Raw genomic sequence first — 22053 nt, 5'->3', positions numbered from 1 at the left:
AGGCATGGTGGCACACATCTTTAATTCGAGCACTCTGGCAGTAGAGACAGACAATACTCGGTGATAGCGAGTTCTAGGACACCCAGAGCTACACAGGGAGACTGTCTAAAAACAACAAAAAACAATAAAGAAAATGCTTCCTTCTATACGAAGGAGGGAAAGGCTTAGGAGGGAGGAGTCCCAGAGAAAAGTCATGGGACCTGCAAGCTAACTTGCCAGCTGCCCCTCTGTGCCATGACTCCCAAAGTATAAGGGTCTTTCTTTGGCCATGCATGCCACACTGGGAACTTCCAAAGAGGGATGGCTTCTATGACAAGTGTGAATTCCCAGGTGCACAAGTGCAAGGCTGGTGAGGACACATGTCCCACTATGTCTGAGAAAGGCTGGGACACAGGTGTGAACCTACACACTACAGCCCACACATCTGACTGACCCAGAAGTCCTTGAGGAGAGTAACAGGCCTAACCTTATCCAGCCCTGAACTCGCACTGGCCTCACCCTGTCCTTCCTACTCCTTGGTCTTCACAAAGGTAGGTGTAATGGTTAGTGATGTCAACCTCACAGGATCTAGAATCACCGGGGAGAGGGGCATCTGAGCATGCATATGGGGGGGGGTTACCATGGTTACATTAATGGAGGTAGAGGGACTAGCTCACTGTGGATCACTCCATTCCCTGACCGGGATCCTGGATGGAGAAAAGGGACTGAGCAACGTGTGTCTCCATTCACTGTTCTTGCTGTGACTGTGGTGTGAGCAGGGGGTTGGGGCCGCTGCTGTTTTAATTCCCCCACCATATGTACTGTACTTTGAACCAAAATAAACCCTTTTTCCTTTAAGTTGTTTCTGCCAATGTGTCACAGTACAGGAAAAGAAACTAAGACCCAAAGCCTGAAAATGGATGTGGCAGACTACTTAGGAGGTCCAGGACTCCTGGTGATCCGTCTGGCCCACCGCTGCCCCCTTAAACCAACCCAAGTTGGTTATGAGAACAAACAACTCCTAAGCCATGTGTAGGTGGGTAAATTGTACTGGAGGGACCCCACACTGCAGCTGGCTAAACTACAAGAACTCTGTCCTGCTCCTTCACTGTTCCCAGTCACTCTGCACTGTGGCTTTTCTTGGAGAACAGCAGCTTTTCGTTACCGAAGGTACAACAGTGAATTTTAGCAGTAGTCAGTGGAACAACCCCTCTAGCCATTTCCAAACGTCTCCACTGTTTCCAAATGTCTGAGACATTTGGACCTTGCACCCGGGTAGGGGCCAAGTGATACATGTTCCAAGTAATTTTTATTTTAGAATACAAGAGAAGTACAAATGTATTTACAGTTTACATATACAATCAAATAATATATATCACAGTTTCGTAAATATCATCTTAGATAAACATTTACAAAGTTAAAGTGACCGTTTTCTGGGAGTAGAACACACTTTCTTGAAAACTCTATACATGTTATACTTTTTGTTAATATTATTATAGTTTTGTGTGTGTGTGTTTTTTTTTTAATTATTATTACAAACGCCCTGGTGTTTGGATGGAGTGTGTGTGTGTGTGTGTGTGTGTGTGTGTGTGTGTGTTGGAGGGGACGAGAATTCTGGTAAATGACAAGGTTTGAGATGACACCAGAGGGCGCCCACGGACAGATCAGGGAAGGGTGTGGGCAGGAGTGCGTGGGAATGTGAGCTCGTGGGGAAGAAACCCGGGGGCCCCCCTCCGCGCACCTCAGACAAACTTTCTGGGCGGAGAAGCCAACCTCGGCTCCAGACAGCCCTGTATGGTCGCTCGTTCTCTTGTTTGGGGACTTAGTAGGGTGGAAGTGAGAGTGCCTCTCCATTCCTAAGCTCAGAAGACAGGAGAGATTTAGGAGAGGGAGCACTGGTCTAATTCCTGCGTTCTATAGATGGGGAAACTGAAGTCCCAAAAGGGTCAGGGTCTTGCCCACGGGCTATGGTAAATGTCTCTGTGACTCCACTCTCAACCTGCCCAGCACACTTCAAAAAATATATTGGCGTCTTGTCCTTCCCTGGGAGCTGGAGGCTAGGGAAAGTAGCCTGCAGGAAAGCAGGGCCCCGAATGATCAGGTCTCTCCAGGTCTGTGCTAATCACCTTAGGGCTCCAATCACAGCCAAGGGTCAACGGCATTCCCTCCACTCGCGACACATCAAGACACCATTCCCAGGAGGCAGAGATAAGCACCGCCCTCCCCGGGCCCACTCTGGGCCAAGGAGGTAGCTCTCTCTTCCACTCCCAACTACTCAGCTCTCTTTGGAGATCGTCTGTTCCCCTTCTCCTGTCATCTAGGACAGAGATGTCCGCGTGGGGACGCGGCCCTGCAGGAGAGCCACTCCGAGATGGGGCCGGGCGTGGGGACCGACTCTCAAGAAGAGAGGACAGCGTAGCAGCCACACCAGCCGGGTGGCCTGGGCAAAGGGGACGTCGCCCCTCGGCGTCCTCCTCTGCGAGACGGATCAGGAGTGGGTTCCGGGGAGCCGGCGCCTCGGCGGCGCGCAGCGCGGGGGGTCGGGTCCGTCGCGGCGGCGGCGGGGAGGCGCGTGCGCGTGGGGCGCGTGCGCGGCGCTCACAGCACCATGGCCGGCAGGTGGTGCGCCGCGGCGGCGGCAGCGGCGGCGGCGGCAAGCGCGGGCGCGTGAGCGTGGGGCGCGGGTAGCGCGGGCGAGTGCGCCTGCAGCGCGGTGCTGGGCGGCCGGTGGCGCGCGCTCTTCTGGTGCGCGCGTAGGCCGGCCAGCTGGGAGTAGGCGCTCTGGCACACCTGGCACTTGTAGGGACGCTCGCCCGTGTGCAGGCGCACGTGGTTGCGCAGCGTGGACGACTGGCTGAAGCGGCGGTTGCAGAAGCGGCACACGAAGGGCTTGTCCAGCGTGTGGATACGCATGTGCGAGCGCAGGTTGCTGCGCGAGTTGAAGCCGCGGTGGCAGATGACGCAGCGCATGCGGCCCGCGGTGCCGGTCGCGGAGTCCGCTGGGTGGAAGTCCTCTGGCCGCGCGGGCAGAACGCGGGACCCACGGAGCGGGCGGGAGGGAAAGAAAGCAGCCCGGTTAGCACCCACGCCGTGAGACACACAGCTCCAAGGGCGCAGCGGGTCATGGCTGTGATCTACAGCGGGTCCCCAGGCTGGGAAGATTTGGTGGCCCCAGGAAACCTTAGCCATCTCATCCGAAAGATGGGAGGCAGTCCAGGCATAGTGGCCCAGCACTTCGGGAAAGGGGGGAAGGGGTGGCTAGGCTAAAGGCATTCATTTGCCACCAAGCCTGATGACCCAAACTGGATTCCCTGGACACACATGGTTAAGGACAGAACTGACTCCCACTAGTGTCCTCTGACCTCCACGTGCTCACCGTGGCATGCATGCCTATATGTACACACAAATAAGTAAAATGTAAGAGTAAAATAAAGTTAAAACAAAAAAACATGGTCTTGTAGAACCACTAGAGGCTAGCGAGATTTTGCAAGTTCAGTCAGAAAAATTGCAGTCACTAGAAGATTTCTTCTGTACTGGTCGCTTTGCCTTGGTGTGAGAATTGCCTGGGTCCTAAAAGCCATCCACAAAGGATAACAACTATGACGCCCCTAAAAAGCTCTCTCATCTCTCACCTCACAAATATTGGCTGAGTATTCAGCGTACCTGGAAACTATGTCCATTTTCTCCTTGAAAATGGAGACAGGGGCATTCAGAGAAGGGGTGTGTCGGTAAACATTGAGCCTCAGGCCCCTTCCTTTCCTTTCCTTTCCTTTCCTTTCCTTTCCTTTCCTTTCCTTTCCTTTCCTTTCCTTTCCTTTCCTTTTCCCTCTTTCTGTTTTGAGACCTGGTTTCCCAGTATAGTCCTGGCTCCTGAAACTAACTCTGTAGACCAGACTGGGCTCAACCCCAGAATTCCACCTGCATCTGCCTCCAGAATGCTAAGATTAAAGGCGTGACCACCATTGCCCGGCTTGCTTCTCTTAAAAATAAATAAATGGGCCAGAGAGATGGCTCAGTGGTTGAGAGCACTGCCTGCTCTTACAGAGGATCCAGGTTCAATTCCCAGCACCCACATGGCAGCTCATCATTGCGTGTAACTCCAGTTCCAGGAGCTCTGATACCTTCCCACAGACATGCATGTATCAATGCACATAAAATAAAAACAAATAAATCATTTAAAAGTAAACAATCAGACATAATGACACACTCTTGTAATCCCAACATTAGGGGCAGAGGGAGGAGAATCAGAAGTTCAAGGTCATCTTTAGCTATCTAATGAGTTTGGAGGCCAGCCTGGGACCTGTGAGACACCCTGCCTTTAAAAAAAGTCACAAGGATTTTGTAGGGTCTGGGGGGGTGACACTCATCAAAGGCTTCATTTCAGACGGGGGGCAGGGGGGGAGAGAAGAGTCCAGTTATCTCTAGACTCAACAGGACATTGGTCTTGAGCCAGTAGCTTCTGTATAATAAGCCCTGTCTCAGGACACACCGGCTCATTCTACTCTCCCTCTGTTCAGAATACAAACCATGCTTATGCAGCTGATTGATGCTAGGCCCTATACAAGGACCTGGACAGAGCTGGAAGTGGGCATAGAGAAGCCCTCACCCCATGCCTTCTCTTTACAGATGAGGAAGCTGAGGCACAAAGCCAGTCTCAGCCTCATGCAGCTGAACTAGACATCAATGTGTGTCCCTGCTGTCCTGCCCAGCTCTCGGGCCACACGTGTCACCAATCTAGGGTTTCCTCATCTGCCTGAAGACAACCTAACAGGTCCAGAAAGCAAGCCTGCCTGCCTTCCCCCATGCTCAGCCCATGCTGGCTGCCCTGGGGGCAGTGGTCTTCTGTTTGACCAGCAGCTCCCAGTGCACAGTACTGCTGGATGTTGAAGAAGGGTTCCCAAGGCTAGGAGGTATCCTGTCGCCTAGCTCTCCCTTCCTTGGATCTTTGTCACTAGGACCTCCTGGCGAATACTGAATACCTACCATGCTTGTTTTTCTTCTGTTCCTCCTCCAGGCCTGGCACACCTGGGATGCCCAGGAAGGTGTTGTGGGAATTTCCATACCACACCAGCAGCTCCTGGTCTGGAGGGATCATCTGCAGGAAGAGAGGCAGGAAGAGGTCAGGGGGGTGGCAGCTGCTGGCAGGAGGCAAGGGGTTTCTCTGCACATTTCTGCACCACACCCGGGCCTGAGAGAGCCAAAGCTGGCATGATCTAACTGACCTATCCCAGGGAAACTGTGTAGACATTGAAGGCCCCAGGACATTGTCCCCTCTCTTCCTCTCTCGTAACCCAGGTCATCTCATCATTTCTGTCCAGTTTCACAAAAATATCCAAGAAAACAAAAGAAAAAGAGCTCAGGCCGTGTGGGTCGGGTGTGGGGAGGGGAGTAGCGCAGCTGTAGAACGCATGCTTAGCATAAGCAGAGGCCTGGACTAGATCCCCAGCTCTGCATAAAACTGTAATCACTGTAGTCACTGTCGTCCCCGCACTCAGAGGTAGAGGCAGGACCACCAGAAGTTCAAGGTCATTCTTGGCTATATAGCCAGTTGGAGACCAACCTGGAATTCATAAGACTTTGTCTCAAGGGGGCTGGTGAGATGGCTCAGCGGGTAAGAGCACCGGACTGCATTTCCAAAGGTCCTGAGTTCAAATCCCAGCAACCACATGGTGGCTCACAACCATCCGTAAGGAGATCTGACTCCCTCTTCAGGAGTGTCTGAAGACAGCTACAATATACTTACAAATAATAAACAAATAAATCTTAAAAAGAAAAAAAAGACCTCTTCTCAAAAAAGAAGGGGGAAAGCTCCACAAATAGCAGTAACAGGAGATAAAAACATCTAGAATTCCCTCCCCCCCTCCATTTTTAATCCAGGGAATTAGAGTCAGTCAGCACTCAGAGCCCTAGGGCAGAGCCAGATGTTTCTAAGGAGTGTGGGCTGTGGGGTACCCTATGGCTACACCCTGCCTGATAATGTTCTAGAAACAGCTTTTATCTCAAGTGCCCACAGGCAGCATGGAGTCACACAGCACAGGGCTCTCTGCGGGGCTTCATGTACCACAGGGCAAGTGCTAAGCAGGAAACCTTGCGATTGGCAAATACCACCTCTGGAAACACCAAAACCAGCATTCAACGGAATGCTTCGCTGTGTCCTAGGTGCAACATCAAGAAGCCCAGAGCCGGGCTGGAGAGATGGCTCAGCAGTTAAGACCACTGACTACTCTTCTGGAGGTCCTGAGTTCAAATCCCAGCAACCACCAGAAGCCCAGATCCTATGGCCAGGCTGGAGGCTTGGCTGCTCTCAACCAAGACAGCTTCTGATCAAGAGAGTTTGGTGGTGGTGATCGAAGGGAGCTGAGAAGCCTGCTCTCTGGACCCCGCCAGGTAGGACAAAGAGAAGAGAACAGCCCTGAGGCCACAGTCCCTGTAGGTCCCTCGGTGAGGTGCCCAGTGAAACTCGGACAAGGCCTGACAACAGCTGTCTCATTTCTCTGTGAGATTCTCTTTTAGCTGAAGCACAGGGGATCATATGAGAGTGGGGAGACAGCTCGTTTTGTAAGTACCTGCCTTGGAAGCATAAGCTTATTAGGTTGCGCTCCAAAGCTCACATGAAAAGTGTAGGCTTGATGATGCACACTTGTAATCCCCATGCCGGGAAAGTCGAGACAGATCCCTGGACTTTGCTGGCTAATCAGTCCAGACTAATTGCCAAGCCCTAAGCCAGCCAGAGAGCAGTCTCAAAGAACAAGGTTTCCGAACAACAGCACCTGAGATTGGTGTCTGGTCTGCACACACTCGTACACACACATCATACACAACACGAGCATATACACATACATATGTACAAAGAAAAATCACCACCCATGGCTATCTGGAGCCACCCCAGAGGAGTGGTCAGGTAGAGTTTCTTCCCTTTGTGTGTGCCTGAGAACCTTGGGTCCACCTTCCATGGAGATAGCCCAGAAGGCCTGCCTCGCCTCTATCCACCAGGCTCTGAAAGGAGAGCAAGGAGTGCGGGGCAGGGAACTGCAGATATCCTGGCTGCGGCTCCCCTGTGGCGAGCAGCCTAGCCTCATCATGTCTCTTTCACACTAACCCTTAGCCTTTAGCATCATAGGAGCACAGGTGTGTGTGTGTGTGTGTGTGTGTGTGTGTGTGTGTGTGCGTGATCAGTCCCATTGGGGAGGTTAAATATGAAACATAAGCACAATTCATAAACAAGCAAAATGAGGCAGTGTCTCCAAGGCAGCAGGCAGCTTAGAACCTGGCACCAGAGCTAGACAAAATCCTCCGGCCTCTCCTTCACAGTCATGGTCACCGCCCAAGAGACCAGAGGGTCAGAGCTGGAGGCCTCTCCTTGAAGCGGAGGAGAGAAGAAAAGGGCCCGTGAGAGCCTCAGAGAAGATGACAGAGTCCAAATATTTAAGATATTGATCCAGGGCTTGTTTGTTTGTTTTCGAAATATGGATTGGGAGAGAGGCCACTGTACAAGATGGAGCTTGTGTTACAGGGTCCTTAGGTGTGACCTTAGAAGTCTCTAAGCATGTCTCTTGAAGCAGCCTCTAGGCCATGTGCACATACCTTGTAGGAGATGAGCTACAGAGCCCCCCATCCCCCCCCCACACACACACACTGAGCCCTGGCGCAGGACATTGGAGGGGACACTCAGACTCTGTGCCTGCCAAGCAAGTACTTGTGTCCCTTTGCTCTTTGACTCATAAAACAGAACAGTCCCTCTTTCACAGGCCTCCCTGAGAGCTGTTGGGTCACAGGGGCCACAAGCACAAAGCGCTGGGCACTGAAGCCGTGGAATTGCTGCTGTTTCCCTGACTTGGAGGTGCTCCGGAGGAACTAGCAGTGATCTGGGCACACTGAATCACTGCAGTAAAGCCCAGGGCCTCGGGCAGCATGAACGTCCGTGGTTACCCTGGCCTTTGCCTTCCACGCCCGTGAAGCACAGGCTTTCGGAGTGTGTAAAGTTCTGGGTTTGGTCTTCAGCTCCATGTAAGCCAGATGTAGGGCCCTGCACCTGTAATCCCAGCACTGGGGAGTTAGAACTCCCCAGGAGGGTATAGGAAGTTCAAGATCTTCACCTAAATATCAAATGTTATTTAAATCTAATAAACAAATACTAAAATCAGTTTGACTCAATTTAAGCATTAAACTTCATGGGCATAAAGGTTACTGTGCCGCAGGGTAAGTAATGAAAAAGTTCTTTCTCTTCTGCCCTGAGTGCCCAGCCATTGTCTCTGCCTCCCTCTGTGTGTTTCCCCCCAAAACATGTCATATTGATACTTTGAACAAAAATGCTGATTTAGGCTTTAAAGGTCACTATGGAGAGACTAGGTGACTTCTATCTACTTTAAAAATGAGCATGTATCACATCTATATATCTGGAAATGCAAGTGTGACAACAAGCAAGACTTTTCAGATAGGGAAGCCTACAAATTAGAATGTACTGGAACTGGGGATAAAACAGCCTCAGACAGCTAGAGTCTGTGAGCAGTGGGGGAGGCCCACATCACCCTTACAAAGAAACAGGACTACAAGTTCTTTGAATTTCAGAGCCTGGAACCCCTGTTCCTCTGGTATCCACTTAATAGATACTAAAATTAATTTTATTCAACTTAAAAACTAAAGCCCGTAGGCGTAAGGTGGTAAATAGTGGGGAGCTCCGGATGCCCAGTTGTTACTGATGCTCTCTGGGCATGTCCTGCATCCACCAAAAAGCCTGTGTTGGAGCACAGAAGACCCCAGAACCTGCACCCTCTTCTCTGAGATCCTGAAAGTACTGTCCAGAGACCACCTCTGTGCATTGAACAGTCACAGTCCCCTGCAGGCTCCTCCCAGGCTGTGTTCCTACTGAGTTCAGCTCTGGTCCAGGCTAGGCTCTCTGCACTAGGGCTGGGAGCCTGAATCAGCTGCTCATTCATGTTTCTGGGAACAGAGATTGGTTTGGAACATACCATGAACCAAGCAATCCCCAAAGGAACTGATTCCCAGTTCGTAAAATCCACTCTGTCAAACCGAGGGAAACAGCCTTGCCTGACTCCCGCCTCCAAGCCTTGGGACCTCTGGCTAACTCCTAACGTGCTGATCAGCCTTAACTTGAATCCTGCCCCCGTTCCAATGACAGAAGGGCAGTGACGGGGTTTTCAGGTTTGCTTTCCTAATACAAATTCATGACACTCCATTGAACATGCTCCCGAGAGGCAGCCTGCCCCTGACACCTGCCCCTTCCCAGGGTGACACAGAAGCATCTCTGTGTCATCTGGATGATCATCCGTTTCCATTGTGCCTGACAGATGTCCTGACACACCAATTAATAGAGCCCCAACAAGAAGATGCTGGCCAGGGAGGCCACACAGCACACAGCCATGAAGCTCTGGAGCAGGAAGGCTGGGGTTCAAATCACAGCTCCAGACTCTCTCTGAACCTTGAACTTTCATTTCTTCATCATTAAAATGGGGACAGAGATGCAGCAAAGCTCAGCCACGCAGGACCTATTCAGTATGTATAGGCCCATGGGTTCAATTGGCAGAGCCATTTTTAAAAAGTAAATAAGCCCTGGGCTCAGTCCCACTACGAAACCAGAGTTGCTTAGACCTTTGAAAATGTTGCCAGTGTGGTGTCGGCACGTGAGAGATGTCTGATGTCATAATAATGTCTGCGTACAACATTTAATGGGGTCGATCATCAATGGTGGTACTCATCAGAGCCACTATTGAGCAAGGTCAAAAGGAAAATGGTGCTTGTCCTCAGAGCTGAGAAAAGAGGTAAGGCTCTTGGAAAAATAAAGGGCTCAGCTGCCCTGGAACAAGAGAAAATGGGAAAGCCCACATTTCAGGGCAACCATTTGCCAATACGATACAATAAAACGGAAATGGAACGGACTGGGGATTTTCTTCCTGCACATAGTGAAAACAGATTCCTCCAGGCTTCCCCTCTTGCCAGTTTCTTGCCCAAATCATTTGCTTCTTCATGAGCCACTTTTGCTTTCCTGAAAGAGGTAGGTCCCTGTGGACACACTATCGCTCGGGTTTATTCATTCAATATTTATTGGCCCCACCTGCGTTGGGCTTCGTGCTGTCTAGAAATGCCATTTGAAGCACCTGAGGTGGGACTGAGTGTCCAGGCAGATGCAAAGTCAGAAGGCTTCGCCCTCCTCACCTCCGCCTGGGAGGCAGAATTTGGAACAGGTACTCCAGCTTTGGTCTGAGTTCCTGAACTGTCACCTCTGTCTCCACTTAGAGTTCATGATTTTGTATTTGTGGGATGTCCTAGTGTCTTCTTCCTACTGAAGAGAGACAATGTTTTGGCAAATAATGGGTTACTGTGGTGAAATACAAATAGCACTCGCTTGTGAGCAGGAAGACCAAGTAAACAGATTGTCACAAAGCCCCCTCTCCTTGGCTAACAGCCCCTCAGCCCACACAGACCAAACAGCAGATTAGACAAGACTTCCCAGGAGCCGCCTAGGTGATCGCAGATATGTCTGGTCACACCTGGACATATAAGTAGAGTTCTGACATTGTGATAACATGGTTGAGACAATTGCTGGTATGGAAAAAAATGTGCCCAATATCATTTATGAAAAGCAATTTGGGGCTGGGAATGTTGGCAAATGCCTTTGATCCCAGCACTCTGGAGGCTGACCTAGGCAACTCACTGTCAGTTTGAGGCCAGGCTAGTCTACGTGTGAGTTTCAGGGCTACACAGTGAGCCTGGCTGGCCTGAACCTCGCTATGGAGACCTTTACCAGGATCTGATTCTTGGTCTTCCTGCTGCTCACAAGCACTGTTTATATTTCATAACAGTATTCCATTACTTGCCCGTTACATGGGGGTGGGGGGGAATGTCTCTTGTCAGTAGGAAGAATACACTATGGCTCCTGTAGGACATTCCACAAGTACAAAATCACGAAACTCTATATGGGGACAGAAGTGAGACACTGTCTTAAATTTGTACAACAAAATGTTTTAAACCAAAGAAAGAAAAGTAATTTGTAAGTGTTTTGAGTTTCTTTGTCCCCTTCTTAGCAGGATGGTTCACTCTAAGCAGTACAGTGCCCAGCAAGAGGCATGTGTTTGATACAGCATATGTGTGATAAATAGATAGATGTGGGTATATGGCCAATGGGACTAAAATAAAATTTAAAGGTTTATAAAATGTTATAAGCTTAAATTTCTGATAAACATAAACTTTTCCCCTAATTAATTATACAAAATTTAATCCCTTCCTGGAAATATTCTTGCCCCCTGGATTCATACTTCTGGATAAATGTTGTTCACCTGTCCTGATTTATCTTTGACTTACACTAGTCAGATATGTCTAGTATGAAGGGGTTCAAGCCACCTGTCTGTCCCAGGTGAATGCTAACATGGCATAGAAATCCTTGGCCAGTCTCCTGTGTCTGTGTCATGTCCATGTCTGTGTCCATGTCCGTGTGTGTGTGTGTCCGTGTCTGTGTGTGAATGTGTATGTATACACAGGTTATATGTGTGCATATGTATTTGTGTATATACATATGTGTAGGTGTGTTCTCTGGAAATGTGCACATATGTGTGTGTATGGGGGTGTGAAGGGGTGTATTTGTCTGTGTCTCTGTGTGTGTGTGTGTGTCTGTCTGTCTGTCTGTCTGTCTGTCTGAATGTGTGTAAGGGAGCCAAAGGGGTTAGAACTCATACTTTGCTATGGGTGAGTTCAGCTGCACCAAAAGCCAATTCTAGGAGGTGGCAGTACAGTTAGATGGTCTCAGGAGTCATGCTGGTTCTGCCTGACATTCCTCAGCCCTCCTGGAATTTCAGAACTCCTGTCATCGGCCTGCCTTTCTTTCTTCTTTACTCCCTGGTTTTCCTGGTGCTGACCCAGGTCCTGGCCACACAATGCAGAGGCAAAGGCTATTCGGCTATCAGTTCTGTTCAAGTCTATGGGTCTGGCCATTCTGGAACAATAAGGTTCCAGTTCCAGAAATTAGCAGGCATAATAGATACCCAGAAGGGTCTAGACTTCAGGCTCAGCGTCATCGATGGTAATGGAGTGTGTCTAGAAAGGAAGTTGTTCTCTGACCTTGAAGAGCAACCAAACCCCTAGCCATCCTGAAACCAAGGGACTTGCAAGTCAACAAAAGTGTGAGATCTAGAAAAATGTGGTAGGAGAGCTCTGATGCCTCCTCACAGAATTTAGACAACTTCCCATGTCTGGGGTAAGACATAGCCAAGCTGCACACCAAGGGTCACTGCTGTGCTGTGCCCTCTGGTGATGTGCCCCTCTGCTTATCATTGCTCACCAGCCCCACCCCAGTGCCTTTCCCCTTCTTCCTTTGCCAGGCAGGTGACCTGCCTTCTTTCCCAGCCCCTGGCCCTGGTTCCACTTTTCCCCACTTTAGAAGACTCCCACTCATCATGACCCGAGCCTCTCCTCAGCTAGCACTCCCCTATAGAGATGGTTCAGAGCACCAGGCCTTCAAGAAATGACAGGTTTTCATGTCCATGAACTGTGGATAAACTCAAGATCCTCCTTGTGAAGTTGTGTGAGAGGCCTAACACGGTGAACTGTTATTTGCTGAGACAGAGCTCTGAGTCACACAGGATTGGCCTCAGAATGAGGCATGACATGCAGTTAAACATGGGGACACACGGTCATTGTCATAGTCAAGCTCTGTCCTCAGCCGCTTTCCACTTGGTGTCCTGTTCTCTATATTCTTCTGCCCTCTGAACCCCTGCACACGCTCGCTCCTCTACATCTGAGATATTCACCACAACATTGACTTGTAAGCTCCGCCCTCACCCTCGCCCTTGCTCAGCTGTATCAGCAAGTCTCCCATACGGGGCATATTCCTGGCAGTCAGGGCCCCTGAGCCTTAGCCCTACACCCAGGCAGAGCCAGTTAGGCCAGTACTGACATCCTTCTCCTCACCATGCCGTGTCTCCATTCGTTCCTATCACATACCTCTATGGCCTTGTAGAAGATGCTCGTGCCTATCTGGACCACCTCCAGGTTCTGCTCCTGCTCATTCCGGGCACACTTGATGTAGGTCATCCAGCTTCGGTGATCTTCCTGGCTGGCATCGATGAAGTACCGTACTGTACCATCCTCGTTGAATACCTAGGCACGAGTGGAGCAGTGATGGGTGAGGAAGGGCCAGGCCACATGTGTGACCCAAGCCAGACTCATCTGCAGACATTCTCCTTTCTCCCAACAGCTCTGAGAAGTCAATAAAGCTATTGTCGGCTATGCCTTCCAGTCCAGGGAAAGGAGGTTGCGGGGCGGGGGTGGGAGGGATGATGACCGAGATTCGTCTGAAGCAAAAGATCAATAGGGAGTCAGCGTTCAGGGACCCATGGGCTCACTGTGACCAGGCCCTCCAGCCCCAGAAGAAAAAGCTCTCTAAGAGACCCCCAAACAGGCAACATGGTCTTTGGCTACCTGTCCTTAAGGGTGCAAATTTTTGAGGTAGAGCAGTGGAGAGGATAGCACAGGGCCGCAGAGAGAGACACAAGAGTTTGAGAGGCAAATCTAGCTCACTGGTGTCTCTTGTCCTGGCCTAAGCCCCTCCATGAAGCTGCTAAGGATCCTCAGAGGACAAACCACATCCTAGCTTCCTGACTGGGCAACAGCTGGAAGACACCCACTAGGCGCAGGTGTCCAGGATAGGGAGAAGGCAGGGGCTGGGGTCATCTCTCTGCTCTCCTCATCCAGGTCCTGTAAACAGCTGCACCGTAGCTCGTAGCTCGCTGGGCCCCTGCCAGGTGCGGCTGCTAGGGTGGCAGTGGAGAGGCAGTAAGATGGAGAAGTAGGTGTAGCATCTGGTTACTGTGGGTCTGCATGGGAAGAACGGTGGGGAAGAGCCACCACAGGGCCAGCATCCCTGTACCTGATACTGCTAGAGGTGGGCTAGCGTCAAAAGGCCAGGGATGGAAGCCTTTCAGATATCCATCTCCTGCAAAGTGAGAATAATAACTGAGGGGGTCTGACCTCACAGTTTGCAGGCTGGGGAATCAGACTGCTGACTCAACACCCAGTCAGCCATGGTTATTTTGAATGCCATCAGGCCTGGGATGGAGAAACCTATTCTTAAGAAACACTCGGCTTCTGCTCTCCTCCATTCCAGCCACACTTCACCATAGGCCAGCCTCAGAGACCAACTTTGCCTCTAAAGCCAGGGGAAGAATGTGAGGAGCATGGCTTCTTCCCAGCCTGTGTGCATCAGGACCCCTCTGGATCTCAGCGAAGTGGTACACGTATGGCTGACAGCCTTGCTTGGGAGACTTGGAAACAAGATCACTCGGACATCCAAAAAAGGTAAAAGAGAAAGAACCTTTGGCAGAGAAAGCTCCAGGCCTTAGGAGTCTTACTCCCAGGAAATGTACAAACTCCAGCATCTACAGCTCCTAGGGAGAACTGAAGCTCTGGCAGGGGCCAGACAGGGTTCCTTTCTGCCACCAGTGGATACAACCCACATGCCAACTGGAATCCCTTTCCAAAGCTCCCGCCTACCTCCCACATGAGGTTGTTGTTTTTGCAGATATCCACATGCTCTGGGGCAATGACTCGGCCAGTGAAGGGGCCCATCTCCGTGCCTGCCTTGATCCACGTCTTGGAGAAGATGCCAAGGCCCTCGCCTGGGATGGAACTCTGGGCGATAATCACTTCCACCGGCAGCACCAGGCTAGATAGCTTCTGCACCTCTGCAAGGATTAGAGGAAGCCGGTCATATTGCGCAGAGATGGCCCTGCCCTTCCCATCCCGGATGCGCTCTTGCCCTGCTTCGCGCCTGCGAGCACAAGCAGCCCCAACTCTCTCCAGTGGCAAATCTTTCCAGTGGCGCTTTGTAGGCCTACGCGCAGAGGTTCAACCTCATTTTACAACCCAGGACCCTCGGTGCCCTCTAAACGCAAGCGGTGCACGATGGTTCTTTTATTTTTCTTGTGGGCGGAGAGTTACTGGGGATCGAACCTAAACCCTTGCGCATGAAACGCTCCGCCACCGCCGAGCTATATCATCAGCTCTTAGAGCTCATTTCAAAGTCTTTCCTCAAATTCTCCAAACATCACAACTTCACCGGTCTTCCATCGCGGAAAAACTTAGGAACCACTGAAACCACTTTGTGTTTATAGAAAGGGAAACTGAGGCCGGGTCTGGTGAAGAGGTATCGTCCAACCCGGGACACTCAGTCTTGTTCCTAGCTCTTCAGCCGGTGACTCTGAGTTCATGGCGTGTCTCCCGGACTTGATCAGCACTGGGGACAGATCCCTAGCTAGAAAGGTGGCACCCGCGCAAAAGAAACACTAGCTTCTACCCACTAAGCTCCGAGGCAACACACACACACACACACACACACACACACACACACACACACACCTCCCCCTTGATCTTCCCTGGCACGCCAGTATCCCTCTCTCCTCCCAAGTTCTAGAGTGCCAGAAAGGGCGGCACCCGGATCAGGCGAGCTCTGAAGTCGTTTTAATGGGCGAGGAAGAACCAGCGGTCCCTAACCCCGAGAGGATCCCCGGTGGGGCCTCTGCGGCAGGGGTGGGAGCGTTGAGGCGCACAGGGGCGGCCTCCATGTCTTACAAGGTTCCCCTCTAAGCTACCTGGGAAAATACCCGGCGAGCCGGCCGGCTGAAAGGGGGGGTTAAACGGTGTCCATTGCGGAGCGGCCGGCAATTTGTCACGCTGTTAAAGTGATCGCATTCATTCGGCTCCATTCGAAAGAAATTGCTAATTCTAAATTCATTAGCCCTGGAAGAAAGCTGTAGCAGTAAATTGTATCTCAATGCGGAGGGGACTTGTTTAAAAGGGGCCGAGGAATTCCCCTTACAAAAAGGCAGGATTAGATGGTTGACATAGCGTGAATGGAAGTGGAATTAGTCTTCACGGTAAATTAAGAGAGGAACAGCGATCTTAAAGGGGAAGAGAGGGCGTCGCTCAGAGACGCCAGCGCTGGGGAAAGATATTGTTTGCGGGGTGACGAATGAGGAATAAGAACTTGAGACATCTTAAAGAAAAGAAACTTTCTTCGCTCTTTCTCTCCCTCGCTCTCTGCGGCTTTTTCTCTCCGGCCTGCCCGCCCTCCGCCCCTTCCCCGGCCCCGGCTGTCTTTTAAAGTTTGTGGTTTAAGTGGGAACTTTCGCGGGTCAAGCCCAAGTTAACCAAATGAATTTAAAACCCCTTCTTTTTGAGTCAACTGCTATTACACGCCCAGTAAGGCTTTTAATGCCAGGAAACCGCCAGCTCCAGGCTGGAGGATGGGGTGGGGAGAGACGACACAGGAGAGCCCGGGCTGACCGAGGTAGGTCGCTCTGGTCGGTCGTTGGGATCTGGTCCCTGAGCCTCCTGCATTCCTACGTGCCTCTTCTCTGCTTCCGTGAGGCCGTTGCAACCCAGGTTGGACCCACGTAAAAACTGAGGTGCGCTAATCAGGGAGAGCGCATCCTGGCTGGGAGCGGCAGCCCCAGCCCCTGGACCCGTGCCGCTAACCTGAGAATTGGGGGTAGCCAGGAAGAGCGAAGGAGAGGAGCCCCGACGGCACACTCACCTCCTGAGAAGGACTGCGCCAGGACCTCGGCCGTGAAGGCCGTCTTTGGGCTGGCGTGGTGACTCTTGTCTTCCAGCAGCTGTTCGCCTAGCACGTTGCGCCATCGGCCATATAAGAAACTGTGCAGGATGTCGGAGGTGATGACCTCTGCCAGCGCCAACCCCGGAGCCTTCAGCCCTGTTTTGAGCACCAGGGCCTCAGCTGGGAGCACAGAGCCCATCATGGGCGGCGGAGGGCTCGCCGCGGGCGCCGCCGAAGGACGGCTAGGTGGACTCCGGAGAGGTGGGCAACGAAGAGGGGTCAAAGGAATGAAAGGAGAGAAGGGTGACACAACACGAGGGAGGAGAAGGAAGAGGAGCAGGAGGAGGGTGCACTGGGGAGTGAGTGGCAAGGGATGGCTGGGAAGACGGGAGAACCAAACCGGAGATTCACAAAATCTGCAGAGATGGCAGAGGCGGCACGGAGGGCTGGAAGTCCGCGGGTGGAGACAAGGGTGGATACAAGGAGGGGTGCGGGAAGGGTGGGCGGCGGGTGGCTGTAGAGAGACAACGACCAAGGACTCTCGGTTTCCCACTCGCCTTCTATACACCCAGCCAGGACCGTCCTCCCCTTAGCAAAATCTCGGCTCTTTTATAGGAGCCGCAGTGACCCTCCTAATTGGTTATTAATGACCCCCTGACGTCGAAGGACAGACTTGTACCGGGCCAGGCTCGAAGGAGCCTTCACCGACAGCGCGAGGGGCGGGGGCAGCATGCGGACCGCTCAGAATAGTCTCCCTCTGCTCCTCCCTCCCCCATCCTTCCTCCTCCTCCCCCTCCTCCTCTTCTCCCCGTGGGAAGCTCCAGGCAGGGAGGGAGGCTCAACCCGCGGCCCGGAGCGAGGAAGGGGGCGGGGGGGGGGGGGGCGGGTGTTGAAGTAGGGGATGCTGCGCGGCGAGGCTTGTCTTTACTCTCGGGACTAGACTGAGAAAGAGGGGGGTATGGCTGCTAACCCCGCGGGTCCCCATGCCCACCCTGGCCAAGCAAGATCCTTGGTCACTGTAGATCCCAGGCTAGGCCTTCACCTTCCTAGCTCTGCGGGCCACTCCCAGAGCTGCCGGTGCTTTTTTTGCCTTTCTCCTCAACCAAGCCCAGTACTCTGTCCGATCCCCACCTCTCCTTCGTCCCACACCCTCTCCTGCACTCTTTAGAGGCTTCACTCCTTAAGCTGCGGTGGCAACCCGGACAGCTTGGGAGATGTAGATCTCTTGCGCTGGCAGTGCTAACCAAGCGGGCGCTTCGTCCTAAACGGGCTCCCCAAGAGCTCTGCTCGCTGCGCACAGCCAGTGTATAACTTCCGTCGCCAGCACAGAGGGCTGCTGAGGAAGAGCCACCGGCGTCGCCGTCGGGGCTGGATCTCACCTACCATAGAGAGGTTACCAGCCCTAGGAGTACTAAGTTGGGGTGGGGAGTATTGAAAGGTCATCAAATACTCACATCTGTGGAATACCCTAGAGCAATGCAAGATGGGAATTGCAGACACCCAAAATGCCTCTGAAATTGCGGACTGCCCAGGGCAAAGCCATCTGCTCGGCCCTGCTTTGGAATCAGTCTGCTGGGATTTCAACCTAGGAAGCCGCCAGACAGACGTTCCTCTTTCTTTTTGGTCTCTTAATGATGATTCTTTCTTTCCTGGCTCCTTTCTCTTCCTTCCTTCCCCCTTCCCGCTCTCCCCCTCCTCCAGTGGATTCTGTATAGTCTTTCCAAGGAACCTGGGAGCCAGCTCCACACTTCTTCAGAAACAGTTGCTAAGTCGGGAAGATCACGGCTTCCTGTGTGCACCGAAGTCTCCTGGATAGCCTTAAGACCACCCCCACACCTTCAGCTCCAGAAACGTTGGAGCGGCTTTGGGCACACCTCACTCAACAGCCTAAGTCCTCAGAGCCCCCTCCCCTACTCCCGCTGCAATTTCAGATGGCGCAAAGAAAGTTCCGCAGCCCTGGAGGCTGGTTTGTGTGAGTTCCCGTGTTAGGGCTCCACTGTACAGTGAAGACTCTTCAGGCCTTTGAAGCCCTGTGACTTGGGCGTGGATAGCGCTGGCAGCTCGGGACTGAGATTTGACCCACGAATCAGATTCTAATGCCGCTAGGAAAAGAACCCTTTCCACCACCAGCTCCCCAGAGCTAAGCTTGCCTCGCTCTTGGCAACCATGGGATCCCAGGTCTCTATAAGCCCTAGTCGGAGCCAGTGGTCTGGCATCCTCAGCCCGGCAGGCGGGAGACTAAAGCGCCAAGCCGGCGATAGGAAGTCCTCTGGAGAACCTCTGGAGCCCAGTGGAGAGTGGGTATACCGGGCCGGGAGAGGGACCAACGGGCAGGGCGCCAGCAGAGGGCAGCGCTGCAGAGGAGCAAGGGCTGCCGGCGGGTAAGAGTTCCTTACAGATGCCGCCGGTGAGTTAAATCCTTTCGCGGAGAGGTCCAGTTTGGAGAGGAGTATGGAATCCAATGGCTCGGTGGCAAGAGAGCCTGACCGGCGCCTGGATCTAAGTGGAGAGGAGACTGAGCTGGGCAGAAGAATGCCAGGACTGGGGCACTCAGCCTCCAACCCCGAAAGCCTTCCTCAGCGCTTGCGGCAGACTAAAGGGAACGGAAGACAGCAGTGCATCCTGGGGACAGCCCTTCTCTTCTCCGGACCTCTGGGCTCCTGCCTGACAGTGGTTTGAGTTGAACTATGTGCTGTGCTGTCTTCCCAGCCTGTCGCTCTTCGGATCGGACCGTTTGGCTTTCTTTCCCCGGCGCTGAGCAGGATTCTTAACAATTCCCTCGCTACACCCTACTGCGAAATTCTCCCAGGTCCCAGAGTCCTTCATGCCTAGGGCGAATTTTCGTTCCAATCCCAAAATTGAAGTCAAAAGACAGAAGGAACAAAGGCTCTGACTGAGACCAGGACCCCCTCATTACTTTCCTCGGGTCCCCCAAAACCTGGGGAAACTATGCTGGAGGAGCCTAAACAGCCTTCTAGCTGGGGTGCCCACGGACCTGGAATGTAGTTGCTGTGCTCTCATTTTGAGCTTCTGGCCTAATGATAGTCCCACCTGGCCCTATGCACCCTCAAAATCAAGTCCTGTAGGGAGGACTGCCCACCGGGATCGAACAGTAAGGGCCGTGAGCGCGCATCTGTTTGCTTGGAGGCTTCCAGAAGAAATGCTGCGGGTTCACAGTGAAGGAACCACGTCTCTGGGACCCAGGCGCCGAGTGTGCCTGCGCGAAGACCCCTCCCATGGACCCGGCTGGGTCGGAGCTGCAAGGCACCGCCCCCGCCCCCTTGATCGCGCCCGCGGGCTGTCGCTCGGCGATCTCTTTAATATTCATGGGCGTTAATAGAGAGGCCCCCAGTATATCGGCCCATTGTGGGCGGCTCGTAGGGCTTGAATAGACCCCGGCCCTCTTTCTTCGCAGAGGCTTCCCGAGGGGCCGGGCCAGGAGTGAATGGCCCCTCTTCCCGCTCCTCACCCACCCCCACCCCCTTTTCAGGGACAACATCTTTATCCCCGCTGCTGCTGCCGCTGCCGCCGCCGCCCGAGCCCCATTCACTCGGCCTGGACTCTGGGCGGAACGAATCAATCGGCTGCGGCTCTTCGGAGGTCATCTCCACCGCCCGTGCCCCATCCCCCAGCCCACGGGAGTACGGACAAGGGAGGCAGCGGCCGGCCGACTGACCCACTAGCGAAGGGATCCCGAGTGGGGTGTAGAGGACAGGGCAGGATAGGGTGGTGATCGGATGGGAACGATCAGAAAGGGTGGCTGAGCCAAGGAACACCAAGAGGGTCTCAGGACCCCGCCTCGGCCAGGCACGGCTAATTCCAACTTGTTGCCTCTGGCAGGGAGCCCAGGGGACCAGGGCGGCAGTGCGAGCCCGGAGATGAGTCCCGCGTCCCTTCCAGTCTCCAGCGTGCATCCCTTCGGGTCCGCGTCCGCAACCGCGAGGCCCGGAGCGTGGGAAGCAGAGGAGGCTCTGGTCCAGCCCTCAGGGCACGTCGGTTTCTTTCAGTGCGAATGGGCTTTGCTCCTTGATGACCAGGTTTGGTCCGGACCGCGGACCAAATTCCAACCCTTAAGCCAACGCCGGTCGTCCCAGGCCTCAGTGCCCGGGGCGCGAGTCGGTCAGGCAAGGCCAACTCGATGGGTCCCCGCCCCTCCCGTCCCGGAGGCGCTAGGAGAAAAGAAGCCCATTGTCCGCCAAGAAATACATTTTGGGGCCCCGGAGAGAAAGCTCCTGTTTTGAACTTTAGAAGAAAGTCTCCTGCCCTTGCCCCTCACAGGGAGAGATTTGTCGTCCCACCATCTCCAGGGCCTCAGAGCGCCGCCTCCTCCCGAAACATCTGCCGGGGGAAAATCCACCCTGGAGGGCAGATCGTGCTGGCTTTAAGCCCCGAGAACTCATTAAAAAGATATTAGCGGCGGGGGCAGGTCCCGCGCAGGTATCGATCGACCGGAATGAGCCCGAGCAGGGCTGGGGGCTGGGGTGCGGGGACAAGAAAGCAAAGAATGCAGCGAATCTGTGTCCGGAACCCCCACCTGGGCTCAGTCTTGTACACCCGGGCCCTGCGCTGCCGAGCCTCCCGCGGCTCCCAGGACGCCCCCAGCCATCCGGGCCCCGCCGGCTTCTTCCAGCTCCTTGTCATTGCCCGAGGCTACAGGCACTCCCCCACTCCGCCCTGCTTTAAGGCTTCGCCCCAGCTTCCTGCTGGCTGTGCGCCTCTGTCTCGCACTGAGCTCCCGCCTTTCTGAAACCCTCTAGGCTTTCACCACCCCCAAACCTGGTCTCTCTCTTAGGCAACAATTCTACCTCCTCTCCATTCCAAACGGGGCTCAGGAAATGCTCTCTTTATAGGGGCCCAGGTGTACCCCGGCTCCCAGGTTCCGGTATCTCCAGGGCGCCCCCGCGGGCGCGGACAAAGGCGCCCCCGCGGGCTGCCTAAACCGAATGGGAACTCTTGCGGGCCGGGCCGTCTTCAACAGACGTGACTGGAGCAAGCCGCTGAGAATCGGCTATGGGAGATGGTGGTCTCCCTGTTAGCCCTATCTCCACCCTAACTAACCTCTGAGACCAGTGGGAGACAAAGACGCGCCCCGGTACACTCACATCGAGCCCCCGAGCTGGAGCCTGGGCAGACAGGTGACCTGGGACTAGAGTTTCCCCGCGCGCCCAGAGCTAGATGGCTCTTCTTCCTAAGGCGTCCCGAGCCCCATACCCGTACCCCAATACCCATGGCCCAGCCCTCTTCAGCCACCATCCTGGCTGTCCACTGGAAAGACTCTGGAGGAGGCTGGGAACCAGGAGAAGCAATGACGGATTGACCCAGGCTTCTGGAGGCAGAGGGCGCAGAGGTGGGGAGAGAGACTGAGGTAGAGGCAGAGATGGGAGGATACAGACAAAGTGAACATCTGAGAGACACGGACAACAGATGGGATGAAGGAAGCAAAGAATGGCAAGAAAGCCGGACTTAAGACCTTCAGAAGAAGTCAGAGGTACCGCTGAGAAGAAGTAGGG

The 22053-nt window shown here is 53.4% G+C and overlaps 1 protein-coding gene across 1 annotated transcript; it reads right to left on the bottom strand.

Annotated features, from left to right (window-relative positions):
* Nucleotides 1-1260: 1260 nt before the first annotated feature.
* Prdm12 (PR/SET domain 12) lies at nt 1261-16804 on the bottom strand. Its single transcript, XM_021157084.1, has 5 exons — nt 16523-16804; nt 14482-14672; nt 12934-13089; nt 4963-5074; nt 1261-2993 (listed from the first exon to the last, which is right to left on the bottom strand). Exons 1-5 carry the CDS (start codon nt 16743-16745, stop codon nt 2578-2580), a joined length of 1098 nt encoding a protein of 365 aa, XP_021012743.1. The 5' UTR covers nt 16746-16804; the 3' UTR covers nt 1261-2577.
* Nucleotides 16805-22053: the final 5249 nt, after the last annotated feature.

The sequence above is a fragment of the Mus caroli genome, chromosome 2 (genome assembly GCF_900094665.2).
Source record: "Mus caroli chromosome 2, CAROLI_EIJ_v1.1, whole genome shotgun sequence".
In the NCBI taxonomy this organism is placed as follows: Eukaryota; Metazoa; Chordata; class Mammalia; order Rodentia; family Muridae; genus Mus; species Mus caroli.
The sequence above is the reverse complement of the archived record's forward strand: the minus strand, read 5'-3'. Positions and strand labels throughout refer to the sequence as shown.